General features: G+C 31.5%; 5 protein-coding genes across 6 annotated transcripts; all 5 read left to right on the forward strand.

The window, feature by feature from the left end:
* The first annotated feature begins 1,120 nt into the window (after positions 1 to 1,120).
* LOC122260977 (cuticle protein 7) lies at positions 1,121 to 1,933 on the forward strand. Its single transcript, XM_043028442.2, has 3 exons — positions 1,121 to 1,163; positions 1,260 to 1,409; positions 1,533 to 1,933. Exons 1-3 carry the CDS (start codon positions 1,152 to 1,154, stop codon positions 1,842 to 1,844), a joined length of 474 nt encoding a protein of 157 aa, XP_042884376.1. The 5' UTR covers positions 1,121 to 1,151; the 3' UTR covers positions 1,845 to 1,933.
* A 2,207-nt stretch (positions 1,934 to 4,140) lies between these two features.
* Positions 4,141 to 4,940, forward strand: LOC147472421 (cuticle protein 7-like). The gene is made up of 3 exons (XM_086552708.1): positions 4,141 to 4,222; positions 4,315 to 4,464; positions 4,586 to 4,940. Exons 1-3 carry the CDS (start codon positions 4,211 to 4,213, stop codon positions 4,895 to 4,897), a joined length of 474 nt encoding a protein of 157 aa, XP_086408834.1. The 5' UTR covers positions 4,141 to 4,210; the 3' UTR covers positions 4,898 to 4,940.
* LOC122260978 (cuticle protein 8-like) lies at positions 4,195 to 7,902 on the forward strand. Of its 2 annotated transcripts, none has more exons than XM_086552803.1 (3): positions 4,195 to 4,222; positions 7,260 to 7,382; positions 7,503 to 7,902. In XM_086552803.1, exons 1-3 carry the CDS (start codon positions 4,211 to 4,213, stop codon positions 7,812 to 7,814), a joined length of 447 nt encoding a protein of 148 aa, XP_086408929.1. In that variant the 5' UTR covers positions 4,195 to 4,210; the 3' UTR covers positions 7,815 to 7,902. The 2 variants fall into 2 exon arrangements, with proteins under 2 accessions (XP_086408929.1, XP_042884378.2); XM_043028444.2 differs by lacking the exon at positions 4,195 to 4,222 and adding an exon at positions 7,129 to 7,170.
* Positions 7,903 to 9,981: 2,079 nt separating this feature from the next.
* Positions 9,982 to 10,807, forward strand: LOC122260984 (cuticle protein 7-like). Its single transcript, XM_086552696.1, has 3 exons — positions 9,982 to 10,017; positions 10,111 to 10,281; positions 10,407 to 10,807. The coding sequence occupies exons 1-3, from the start codon at positions 10,006 to 10,008 to the stop codon at positions 10,716 to 10,718; spliced, it is 495 nt and encodes a 164-aa protein (XP_086408822.1). The 5' UTR covers positions 9,982 to 10,005; the 3' UTR covers positions 10,719 to 10,807.
* Positions 10,808 to 13,285: 2,478 nt separating this feature from the next.
* On the forward strand, positions 13,286 to 14,121 carry LOC122260976 (uncharacterized). The gene is made up of 3 exons (XM_043028440.2): positions 13,286 to 13,379; positions 13,475 to 13,597; positions 13,729 to 14,121. Exons 1-3 carry the CDS (start codon positions 13,368 to 13,370, stop codon positions 14,038 to 14,040), a joined length of 447 nt encoding a protein of 148 aa, XP_042884374.2. The 5' UTR covers positions 13,286 to 13,367; the 3' UTR covers positions 14,041 to 14,121.
* Positions 14,122 to 14,462: the final 341 nt, after the last annotated feature.

Genomic DNA, 14,462 nt, shown 5'->3' on the forward strand with positions numbered 1-14,462 from the left:
AATATATATATATATATAAATATATATATAAATATACATATATAAATATGAATATGTATATATATATATATTTATATATATATATATATATATATATACACACACACATATATATGTGCATAGATATATACTGGGGAATATCCACTGCGTTTGATTTGTGAAGGGAAACGTTGCGGCATCCATAGGGAAATTTATTTATATTGTCATTATTTTGATTGGCCATTATCAATATTTCTCTTATCATAATCATTTTCATTGCTATTATTGTCAACATTATCACAATCATTATCATTATTATCACTATTGTTATTATCAATATTATTATCATAATCCTCCATATCATTACCATCATTGATATGATCATAAAATAAAATATGGTGATAATATTCAACTTCCATTTTTGACATTATCATTTATAAACTTTGCCACAGTTTACAGCTGTTGAGTATACAATTTCATAGTAATTATTATTTTTTCTAAACTATAGTACAGCTTATTATTGATTTTTACGTTTTGTTCTTTAGTTTTTCACGGGTGAGCGAAATATGTAATTTAATTAATCAAGACGGAGGCACAGAGCTTACTACGAAAGTGATGGTAGCAAATGGAAGATCCTTTAACAAACTTTCCTTATTGTATCAACTACCTTGGATGAATATCGTCTTTCGGTAATGGCATCTTTTTGTCTTAAAATATAATGCTACCCAAAATTAAAAGTAAACATATAATATCAATGCCCTCCCTTAAAACAATAAAATTCATTATCGGTGTTGCATATAAATCTATAAAAGGTATATCTATATATATATACATATATATGATTGTAGATATGATACATTCAGGGTGAATAATGATGAGGAAAAATAAAAGAGATAACAGAACATGTGACAAAGAAAAAAGGCAAGGAAGAGAAAAGAAAAGCTTGTACAAAAGAAAGCAACAAGAACATAATTCCCAGAGAGTACAATTAGCCTATATATTCTTTATCATTACCCTTTTGTATCAACTTTAGTATAACTAAACTCGAAATGACCTTTACCTCTTCATTCCCGGTGACGTCACATCATAAAACGTGGGCGGACCTTCGAGTATATAAGGGGCCAGCAAACTCTGGACGGTACCACTCCCTCTCTTCTTCCAAGACGTTAAAGATGACTGTCAAGGTCAGTTTCCGACTACCAATCTTGCACATACACTCTTTTATTTTCAAGTTCCTAAAAATAAGAGATAATATATGTTGCCATTTCAATCTTCTACAGATTGCTGTGTTCGTTGCCTTAATGGCTGGAGCCCTTGCTGACTCTGGTCCGAGATACAGTCCACCTACTCCTTCCTACAATCCCCCTGCTCCCACATACAACGCCCCAGCACCTGCTCCTACATACAACGCCCCTGCACCTGCTCCTTCGGTAAGTTCTCTGCAAAGTTAATGAATGTAAGGCGTCTTTAATGACAAACTTTTCCTTTATTGTATGATCTATTAAATTTGTTTCTTTACTTTTATTTATCTTTTTTTTTTTTCTCTGAATAAGGGACCTGCACAGTACGACTTCAACTATGCCGTGAAGGACGACTACTCCGGCAACGACTTCGGTCACCAAGAAAGCCGAAATGGATACGACACTCAGGGAACCTATTACGTTCAGCTTCCCGATGGTCGTCTGCAGACGGTGACTTACACCGTGAACGGCGACTCCGGCTATGTAGCTGAGGTTTCGTACCAAGGCGAAGCCCAGTACCCAGCCCAGGAACCTTCTAGGTCCTATCAGCCAGCTCCTTCTCCATCCTACCAGCCTGCTCCTTCCCCATCTTACCAGCCTGCTCCTACCCCTGCCTACGGCTAAACTTTTATACCGATCTGAAGATCGTTTGAAGCTTGAAGAAAGAGTGCGTGTATGATTGTAAATAAAATGTGACATAATATAGTGAAAAACATATTTCAAAAACCTTTAATAAGCTTAATACTTTTATTATGATGATAGCCATAGTGTTATAGATATAAGAACAAAGCAGCAAAAACATCAGTAACAATAATGACAATAACAATAACAGTAACAATAAAGACACAATGATGAGAACGATGAAAACCTGAGAACAAACCCAAAGCGCGTTTATGCTTGACTTTTTCTATGTTTATTTGATGATGTTAAAGATGATAATAGAAAATAAAAAGTAATAACAGTAACGATAATAACAATAATGATGAAAACAGCCGTATTACCATGAAGACTGCTATCATCATATATGGATAAATAAGTCTTTCTCTCTCTCTCTCTCTCTCTCTCTCTCTCTCTCTCTCTCTCTCTCTCTCTCTCTCTATATATATATATATATATATATATATATATATATATGTGTGTGTGTGTGTGTGTGTGTGTGTGAATGTACGTATACATAGATATATGTATATATTATCAATACATATGCACACACACAAACGCACACACTCACACATACACATACAGATACACACACATATATATAGAGAGAGATACGTATACATATATGTATATATATACATATATATATGTATGTATATATATATATATAAATATATATATATATATATATATATATATATATATATATATAAATATCTACATGTATATATACATGGATATATATATATATATATATATATATATATATATATATATATATATATATATATATATAATATATATATGTATGTATGTAAGTATATATATATGTATATATATATAGATATATAGACATATAGATAGATAGATAGCTAGATAGATAGATAGATATAGATATCACAAAAAACACAAACACAGTAACGAGGACATAACAGAATTAATAAAACACTGCCACACATTGAAAGGAAAAACTCGCGACGTTTCGATCTTTTTAAAGAAAGTTTCTCATCAGGCGTAAGCAATCTAAATATTTTTGGATTGCTCACGCCTGATGAGGAACTTTCTTTAAAAAGTTCGAAACGTCGCGAGTTTTTCCTTTCAATTTGTGGCAGTGTTTTATATATATATATATATATATATATATATGTATATATATATTTATATATATGTATACATATATTAACAAATATACCATATATATATATATATATATATATATATATATATATATATATATATATATATATATATATATATATATATATATATATATATATATATATATACATATATATATGTGCCTAGACATATACTGGGGAATATTCATGCGTTTGATTTGTGAAGGGAAATGTTGTGGCATCCATAGGGAAATTTATTTCTTTAGTCATTATTATTTTGATTGGTCATTATCAATATTTCTCTTATCATAATCATTCTCATTGTCCTCATTATCAACATTATTACAATCATTGCAATTATCATTATTATCACTATTGCTATCACTATCAATATTATTATCATAATCATCCTTATCATTACTATCATTAATATGATCATAAAATATACTATGATGATTATATTCCCATTTTCATTTTTGACATTATCATTTATAGACTTTTTTACAGTTTACAGCTGTCGAGCATACAATTTCATAGTATTTATTTTTTTTCTCTAAACTATAGTATAGCTTTCGATTTTTACGTTTTGTTCTTTAGTGCTCTACGAGTGAGTGATATATATGATTTAATAAATCAAGACGGAGGCACGAAGCTTACTACTCCGAAAGTGATGGTAGCAAATGGAAGATCCTTTAAAAACTTTCCTTATTGTATCAACTACCTTGGGTAAATATCGTCTTTCGGTAATGGCATCTTTTTGTCTTAAAATGTAACGCTACCCATAACTAAAAGTAAACATATAAAATCTCAATCCCCTCCCTTAAAACAATAAAATTCTTTATCGGAGTTGGATATAAATCAATAAAAGGTATATCTATTTAGATGATTATAGATATAATGCATTCAGAGTGAATAACAATGAGTAAAAAGAAAAGAGATAACAGAACATGTGACAAAGAAAAAAGGCAAGAGAAAAGAAAAACATGTACTAAAGAAAGGTACAAGGGCATATTTCCCACAAAGTACAGTTGGACTACATACTCTTTATCATTACTCTTTTGTATCAGCTTTAGTATAACTAAACTCGAAATAACCTTTTCCTCTTCATTCCCGGTGACGTCACATCATACAACGTGGGCGGACCTTCGAGTATATAAGGGGCCAGCAAACTCTGGTCGGTACTACTCCCTCTCTTCTTCCAAGACGTTAAAGATGGCTGTCAAGGTCAGATTCCGACTTCCAATCTTGAACACACTCTTTTTCAAGTTCTTAAAAAAAAAGAAGGTAATATATGTTGTCATTTCAATCTTCTACAGATTGCTGTGTTCGTTGCCTTAATGGCTGGAGCCCTTGCTGACTCTGGTCCAAGATACAGTCCACCTACTCCTTCCTACAATCCCCCTGCTCCCACATACAACGCCCCAGCACCTGCTCCTACATACAACGCCCCTGCACCCGCTCCTTCGGTAAGTTCTTTGCAAAATGAATGAATGTAAGGCGTCTTTAATGACAAACTTTTCGTTTACTGTAAGTATAATCTATTAAATTTGTTTCTTTACTTTTATCTATTTTTTCTCTCTGAATAAGGGACCTGCACAGTACGACTTCAACTATGCCGTGAAGGATGACTACTCCGGCAACGACTTCGGTCACCAAGAAAGCCGAAATGGATACGACACTCAGGGAACCTACTACGTTCAGCTTCCCGATGGTCGTCTACAGACGGTGACTTACACCGTGAACGGCGACTCCGGCTATGTAGCTGAAGTTTCGTACCAAGGCGAAGCCCAGTACCCAGCCCAGGAACCTTCTAGGTCCTATCAGCCAGCTCCTTCTCCATCCTACCAGCCTGCTCCTTCCCCATCTTACCAGCCTGCTCCTACCCCTGCCTACGGCTAAACTTTTATACCGATCTGAAGATCCTTTGAAGCTTGAAGAAAGTGTGTGTAAAACTGTAAATAAAATGTGACATAAAATAGTGAAACTAATTTAAAAGCCTTTAATAAGCTTAATACTTTTGTTATGATGATAGCCATAGTGTTATAGATATAAGAACAAAGCAGCAAGAACTTTATAACAAAAATGGCATAATAACAATAACAGTAACAATAATGACATAATGATAACAACGAAGAAAACCTGAGAGTAAACCCATAGCGCGCTTATGCTCGACGCTTTCGATGATGCTTGTTTGATGATGTTAAAGATGATAGTAGTAAATAAAAGAAATAACAGTAATGATAATAACAATAATGATGAAAACAGCTGTATTACCATGAAGACTGCTATCATCATATATGGATAAATAAGTCTTTCTCTCTCTCTCTCTCTCTCTCTCTCTCTCTCTCTCTCTATATATATATATATATATATATATATATATATATATATATATATATATATATATGTGTGTGTGTATGTTGTGAATGTACATATACATAGATATATGTATATATTATCAATACATATGCACACACACAAACGCACACACTCACACATACACATACAGACACACACACATATATATAGAGAGAGATACGTATACATATATGTATATATATACATATATATATATGTATGTATATATATATAAATATCTACATGTATATATACATGGATATATATATATATATATATATATATATATATATATATATATATATATATATATATATATGTATGTATGTAAGTATATATATATGTATATATACATAGATATATAGATATATAGATAGATAGATAGATAGATAGATAGATATAGATATCACAAAAAACACAAACACAGTAACGAACACATAACAGAATTAATAAAACACTGCCACACATTGAAAGGAAAAACTCGTAACGTTTCGATCTTTTTAAAGAAAGTTTCTCATCAGGCGTAAGCAATCCAAATATTTTTGGATTGAGTTTTCCTTTCAATTTGTGGCAGTGTTATATATATATATATATATATATATATATATATATATATATATATATATATATTTATATATATGTATACATATATTAACAAATATACCATATATATATATATATATATATATATATATATATAATACATATATATATATATATATATATATATATATATATATATATATATATATATATATACACACATATATATGTGCCTAGACATATACTGGGGAATATTCATGCGTTTGATATGTGAAGAGAAATGTGGCATCCATAGGGAAATTTAATTCTATAGTCATTATTATTTTGATTGGTCATTATCAATATTTCTCTTATCATAATCATTCTCATTGTCCTCATTATCAACATTATTACAATCAATGTCATTATCATTATTATCACTATTCCTATCACTATCAATATTATTATCATAATCATCCTTATCATTACTATCATTAATATGATCATAAAATATACTATGATGATTATATTCCCATTTTCATTTTTGACATTATCATTTATAGACTTTTTTACAGTTTACAGTTGTCGAGCATACAATTTCATAGTATTTATTTTTTTTTTCTCTAAACTATAGTATAGCTTTCGAATTTTATGTTTTGTTCTTTAGTGCTCTACGAGTGAGTGATATATATGATTTAATAAATCACGACGGAGGCACAAAGCTTACTACTCCGAAAGTGATGATAGCAAATGGAAGATCCTTTAACAAACTTTCCTTATTGTATCAACTACCCTGGGTAAATATCGTCTTTCGGTAATGGCATCTTTTTGTCTTAAAATGTAATGCTACCCAAAATTAAAAGTAAACATATAATCTCAATCCCCTCCCTTAAAACAATAAAATTCTTTATCGGAGTTGGATATAAATCAATAAAAGGTATATCTATTTAGATGATTATAGATATAATGCATTCAGAGTGAATAACAATGAGGAAAAAGAAAAGAGATAACAGAACATGTGACAAAGAAAAAAGGCAAGAGAAAAGAAAAACATGTACTAAAGAAAGGTACAAGGGCATATTTCCCACAAAGTACAGTTGGCCTACATACTCATTATCATTACTCTTTTGTATCAGCTTTAGTATAACTAAACTCGAAATAACCTTTTCCTCTTCATTCCCGGTGACGTCACATCATAAACGTGGGCGGACCTTCGAGTATATAAGGGGCCAGCAAACTCTGGTCGGTACCACTCCCTCTCTTCTTCCAAGACGTTAAAGATGACTGTCAAGGTCAGATTCCGACTTCCAATCTTGAACACACACTTTTTCAAGTTCCTAAAAAAGAAGGTAATATATGTTGCCATTTCAATCTTCTACAGATTACTGTGTTCGTTGCCTTAATGGCTGGAGCCCTTGCTGACTCTGGTCCGAGATACAGTCCACCTACTCCTTCCTACAATCCCCCTGCTCCCACATACAACGCCCCAGCACCTGCTCCTTCGGTAAGTTCTTTGCAAAATTAATGAATGTAAGGCGTCTTTAATGACAAACTTTTCGTTTACTATAAGTATAATCTATTAAATTTGTTTCCTTACTTTTATCTATTTTTTTCTCTGAATAAGGGACCTGCACAGTACGACTTCAACTATGCCGTGAAGGACGACTACTCCGGCAACGATTTCGGTCACCAAGAAAGCCGAAATGGATACGACACTCAGGGAACCTACTACGTTCAGCTTCCCGATGGTCGTCTGCAGACGGTGACTTACACCGTGAACGGCGACTCCGGCTATGTAGCTGAAGTTTCGTACCAAGGCGAAGCCCAGTACCCAGCCCAGGAACCTTCTAGGTCCTATCAGCCAGCTCCTTCTCCATCCTACCAGCCTGCTCCTTCCCCATCTTACCAGCCTGCTCCCACCCCTGCCTATGGCTAAACTTTTATACCGATCTAAAGACGTTTGAAGCTTGAAGAAAGAGTGCGTGTACGATTGTAAATAAAATGTGTCATAATATAGTGAAAAATGTATTTCAAAAGCCTTTAACAAGCTTAATACTTTTGTTATAATGATTGCCATAGTGTTATATATAAAAGAACAAAACAACAAGAACATCAGTAACAATAATGACAATAACAATAACAGTAGCAATGATAACATAATGATAACAACGATGAAAACCTAAGAACAAACCTAATGCGCGTTTATGCTTGGCTTTTTCGATGTTTGTTTGATGATGTTAAAGATGATTGTAGAAAATAAAAAGTAAAAAGAGTAATGATTAAAACAGCCGTATTACAAAGGAACACTACAATCATCATATATAGATAAAATAGTCTCTCTCTCTCTCTTTATAGCTCTCTCTCTATATATAAATGTATGTATAAATAGATATATGTATATATTATCAATACATATATATACACACAAACGCATACCCTCAAAAATACACACACACACACATATATACATATATATATATATATATATATATATATATATATATATATACATAAATACATATACATATACACACACACAAATATATATATATATATATATATATATATATATATATATATATATATATATATATATATATATATATATATATATATAGAGAGAGAGAGAGAGAGAGAGAGAGAGAGAGCGAGAGAGAGAGAGAGAGAGAGAGAGAGAGAGAGAGAGGCAGAGACAGAGAGCCATATACATATATAAGTATATATATATATATATATATATATATATGTGTGTGTGTGTGTGTGTGTGTGTGTGTGTGTGTGTGTGTGTGCGTGTGTGTGTGTGTGTATACATATATACATGTATGCATACATGCATGTATACATACACACACATACACAAACATATACATATATATATTTATATATATAAATATAAATATATATATATATATGAATACATATATATATATATGTATATATATATATGTATATATATATATATATATATATATATATATATATATATATATATATATATATATGAATACATATATATGTATATATATGTATATGTATATATATATATATATATATATATATATATATATATATATGTATATATATACATATATATATATATGCATAGACATATACTGGGGAATATCCATGCGTTTGATTTGTGAAGGGAAACTTTGTGGCATCCATAGGGAAATTTATTCCTATTGTCATTATTTTGATTGTCATTATCAATATTTCTCTTATCATAATCATTCTCATTGCCATTATTGTCAACATTATCACAATCATTATCATTATTATCACTATTGTTATTATCAATATTATTATCATAATCATCCTTATCATTACCATCACTGATATGATCATAAAATATACTATGATGATAATATTCCATTTCCATTTTTGACATTATCATTTATAGACTTTGCTACAGTTTACAGCTGTTGAGCATACAATTTCATAGTATTTTTTTTCTAAACTATAGTACAGCTTATTATTGATTTTTACGTGTTGTTCTTTAGTTTTCCACGAGTGAGTGATATATGTAATTTAATGAATCAAGACGGAGGCACAGAGCTTACTACGAAAGTGATGGTAGCAAATGGAAGATCCTTTAACAAACTTTCCTTATTGTATCAACTACCTTGGATAAATATCGTCCTTTGGTAATGGCATCTTTTTGTCTTAAAATGTAATGCTACCCAAAATTAAAAGTAAACATATGATATCCATGCCCTCCCTTAAAACAATAAAATTCATTATCGGTGTTGCATATAAATCTATAAAAGGTATATCTATATATATATACATATATATGATTGTAGATATGATACATTCAGGGTAAATAATAATGAGGAAAAATAAAAGAGATAACAGAACATGTGACAAAGAAAAGAGGCAAGGAAGAGAAAAGAAAAGCTTGTACAAAAGAAAGCTACAAGAGCATAATTCCCATAGAGTACAATTAGCCTATATATTCTTTATCATTACCCTTTTGTATCAGCTTTAGTATAACTAAACTCGAAATGACCTTTTCCTCTTCATTCCCGGTGACGTCATATCATTCAACGTGGGCGGACCTTCGAGTATATAAGGGGCCAGCAAACTCTGGTCGGTATCACTCCCTCTCTTCTTCCAAGACGTTAAAGATGACTGTCAAGGTCAGTTTCCGACTATCAATCTTGAACATACACTTTTATTTTCAAGTTCCTAAAAAAAGAGGTAATATATTTTGTCATTTCAAACTTCTACAGATTGCTGTGTTCGTTGCCTTAATGGCTGGAGCTCTTGCTGACTCGGGTCCAAGATACAGTCCACCTACTCCTTCCTACAGTCCACCTACTCCTTCCTACAATCCCCCTGCTCCCACATACAACGCCCCAGCACCTGCTCCTACATACAACGCCCCTGCACCTGCTCCTTCGGTAAGTTCTCTGCAAAATTAATGAATGTAAGGCGTCTTTAATGACAAACTTTTCCTTTATTGTATGATCTATTAAATTTGTTTTTTTTACTTTTATTTATCTTTTTTTTTCTCTCTCTGAATAAGGGACCTGCACAGTACGACTTCAACTATGCCGTGAAGGACGACTACTCCGGTAACGATTTCGGTCACCAAGAAAGCCGAAATGGATACGACACTCAGGGAACCTATTACGTTCAGCTTCCCGATGGTCGTCTACAGACGGTGACTTACACCGTGAACGGCGACTCCGGCTATGTAGCTGAGGTTTCGTACCAAGGCGAAGCCCAGTACCCAGCCCAGGAACCTTCTAGGTCCTATCAGCCAGCTCCTTCTCCATCCTACCAGCCTGCTCCTTCCCCATCTTACCAGCCTGCACCTACCCCTGCCTACGGCTAAACTTTTATACCGATCTAAAGATCCTTTGAAGCTTGAAGAAAGAGTGCGTGTACGATTGTAAATAAAAAGTGACATAATATAGTGAAAAACATATTTCAAAAACCTTTAATAAGCTTAATACTTTTGTTATGATGATAGCCATAGTGTTATAGATATAAGAACAAAGCAGCAAAAACATCAGTAACAATAATGACAATAACAATAACAGTAACAATAAAGACATAATGATGAGAACGATGAAAACCTGAGAACAAACCCAAAGCGCGTTTATGCTTGACTTTTTCGATGTTTGTTTGATGATGTTAAAGATGATTGTAGAAAATAAAAAGTAATAAGAGTAATAATTAAGACAGCCGTATTACAAAGGAACACTGCTATCATCATATAGAGATAAAAAAGTTTATTTGATGATGTTAAAGATGATAATAGAAAATAAAAAGTAATAACAGTAACGATAATAACAATAATTATGAAAACAGCCGTATTACCAGGAACACTGCTATCATCATATATGGATAAATAAGTCTTTCTCTCTTTCACTCTCTCTCTATATATAAATAAATGTATGTATACATAGATATATGTATATATTATTAATACATATGCACACACACTCACAAACGCACATGCTCTCACATACACATAGAGATACACACACACACAAACGCACACACTCACACATACACATACAAACACACACTCACATATATAGAGAGATATACGTATACATATAAGTATATATACATATATATACATATATGTATATATATATATATATATATATATATATATATATATATATATATATATATATATATATATATGAATATATACACGTATATATACATGGATATATATGTTTATATATATATATATATATATATATATATATATATATATATATATGTATGCATGTATATATATATATATATATATATATATATATATAGATAGATAGATAGATAGATAGATATAGATAGACATAGATATCACAAAAAACACAAACACAGTAACGAGCACATAACAGAATTAATAAAACACTGCCACATATTGAAAGGAAAAACTCGAGACATTTCGATCTTTTTAAAGAAAGTTCCTCATCTGGCGTAAGCAATCCAAAAGTTTTTGGATCGATTACGCCTGATGAGGAACTTTCTTTGAAAAGTTCGAAACGTCGCGAGTTTTTCCTTTCAATTTGCGGCAGTGTTTTATATATATATATATATATATATATATATATATATATATATACATATATATTAATGTATATGTATATATATATTAATAAATGTATACACACACACACACACACACACACACACACACACACACACACACATATATATATATATATATATATATATATATATATATATATATGTATATTAATATATATGTATGTATAATTTAATGAATGTATATATATAAATATATATATATATGTATATATATATATATATATATATATATATATATATATATACATATATATATATATATATATTGATATGTATGTATGTATAATTTAATAAATGTATGTATATATATATATATATATATATATATATATATATATATATATATATATATATATATATATATATATATATGTATACATACATATATATGTTCCTAGACATATACTGGGGAATATTAATTCGTTTGATTTGTGAAGGGAAACGTTGTGGCATCCATAGGGAAATTTATTTCTATAGTCATTATTTTGATTGGAAATTATCAATATTTCTCTTATCATAATCATTCTCATTGTCATTATTGTCAACATTATTACAATCATTGTCATTATCATTATTATCACTATTGCTCTCACTATCAATATTATTATCATAATCATCCTTATCATTACTATCATTAACATGATCATAAAATATACTATGATGATAATATTCCCATTTTCATTTTTGACATTATCATTTATAGACTTAACTACAGTTTACAGCTGTCGAGCATACAATTTCATAGTATTTATTTTTTTCTCTAAACTATAGTATAGCTTTCGATTTTTACGTTTTGTTCTTTAGTGTTCCACGAGTGAGTGATATATATAATTTAATGAATCAAGACGGAGGCACAAAGCTTACTACTCCGAAAGTGATGATAGCAAATGGAAGATCCTTTAACAAACTTTCCTTATTGTATCAACTTTCGTCTTTCGGTAATGGCATCTTCTTGTCTTAGAATGTAACGCTACACAAAATTAAAAGTAAACATATGATCTCAATGCCCTACCTTAAAACAATAAAATTCTTTATCGGAGTTGGATATAAATCAATAAAAGGTATATCTATCTATTTAGATGATTATAGATATAATACATTCAGCGTGAATAATAATGAGAGAGAGAAAAAAAAATAAAACATGTGACAGAGAAAAAAAGGCAAGGAAGAGAAAAGAAAAACACGTACTAAGGAGCGTACAAGAGCATATATTCCCACAAAGTACAGTCAGCCTATATACTCTTTATCATTACTCTTTTGTATCAGCTTTAGTATAACTAAACTCGAAATGACCTTTTCCTCTTCATTCCCGGTGACGTCATATCATTCAACGTGGGCGGACCTTCGAGTATATAAGGGGCCAGCAAACTCTGATCGGTACCACTCCCTCTCTTCTTCCAAGACGTTAAAGATGACTGTCAAGGTCAGTTTCCGACTACCAATCTTGCACACACATTCTTTTATTTTCAAGTTCCTAAGAAAAGAGGTAATATATGTTGCCATTTCAATCTTCTACAGATTGCTGTGTTCGTTGCCTTAATGGCTGGAGCCCTTGCTGACTCTGGTCCAAGATACAGTCCACCTACTCCTTCGTACAATCCCCCTGCTCCTACATACAACGCCCCTGCACCTGCTCCTACGGTAAGTTCTTTGCAAAAATAATGAATGTAAGGCTTCTTTGACGACAACATTTTCGTTTATTGTAGGTGTCATCTATTAAATTTGTTTCTTTACTTTTATTTACATATATATATTTGTTTTCTCTGAATAAGGGACCTGCACAGTACGACTTCAACTATGCCGAGAAGGACGACTACTCCGGTAACGACTTCGGTCACCAAGAAAGCCGAAATGGATACGACACTCAGGGAACCTATTACGTTCAGCTTCCCGATGGTCGTCTACAGACGGTGACTTACACCGTGAACGGCGACTCCGGCTATGTAGCTGAAGTTTCGTACCAAGGCGAAGCCCAGTACCCAGCCCAAGAACCTTCTAGGTCCTATCAACCTGCCCCCTCCCCATCCTACCAGCCTGCTCCTTCCCCATCTTACCAGCCTGCTCCCACCCCTGCCTACGGTTAATCTTTCATGACGATAAACTAGAATCTTTATAGCTTGAAGAAAAATGTGTGTCTAATTGTGAATAAAATGTGATGTTAAATAGTTTTTAGATATTCTTTAATCCTTTATCAACCTTAAACTTAAAATCATAAAAATGTAACAAATACAAGAAAACCAGAAACAAAACTATTGATTATGGTAAAACAAGTCAGAAGCGACAAAGCAATTACAATGATAAAATGATGAAAACATTGATTAGAATGATATATACAAATACAAACTCATAGATTGTAGATCCTCTTTCAAATGTTATTATCAAATTAATTATCAAATGGTTAGGTTAGGGTTACCGTATAGGCTGTTTTGTTTAGGAAATATGCTGGATACTTATTTTTGTGCAGGAAATATTACTACCTATATGCAGGATATGTAGCAGTACTCTA

The sequence above is a fragment of the Penaeus japonicus genome, unplaced genomic scaffold (genome assembly GCF_977035675.1).
Source record: "Penaeus japonicus unplaced genomic scaffold, GWHDUDI00000001_assembly GWHDUDI00000002, whole genome shotgun sequence".
Taxonomy (NCBI): domain Eukaryota; kingdom Metazoa; phylum Arthropoda; class Malacostraca; order Decapoda; family Penaeidae; genus Penaeus; species Penaeus japonicus.

Excerpts from the sequence above, each read along its gene's own strand:
- LOC122260978 (XM_086552803.1), top strand. Across the intron at positions 7,383-7,502 it reads CCCCAGCACCTGCTCCTTCG|GGACCTGCACAGTACGACTT; the intron begins GTAAGTTCTTTG and ends TCTCTGAATAAG.
- LOC147472421 (XM_086552708.1), top strand. Across the intron at positions 4,465-4,585 it reads CCCCTGCACCCGCTCCTTCG|GGACCTGCACAGTACGACTT; the intron begins GTAAGTTCTTTG and ends TCTCTGAATAAG.
- LOC122260977 (XM_043028442.2), top strand. Across the intron at positions 1,410-1,532 it reads CCCCTGCACCTGCTCCTTCG|GGACCTGCACAGTACGACTT; the intron begins GTAAGTTCTCTG and ends TCTCTGAATAAG.
- LOC122260984 (XM_086552696.1), top strand. Across the intron at positions 10,282-10,406 it reads CCCCTGCACCTGCTCCTTCG|GGACCTGCACAGTACGACTT; the intron begins GTAAGTTCTCTG and ends TCTCTGAATAAG.
- LOC122260976 (XM_043028440.2), top strand. Across the intron at positions 13,598-13,728 it reads CCCCTGCACCTGCTCCTACG|GGACCTGCACAGTACGACTT; the intron begins GTAAGTTCTTTG and ends TCTCTGAATAAG.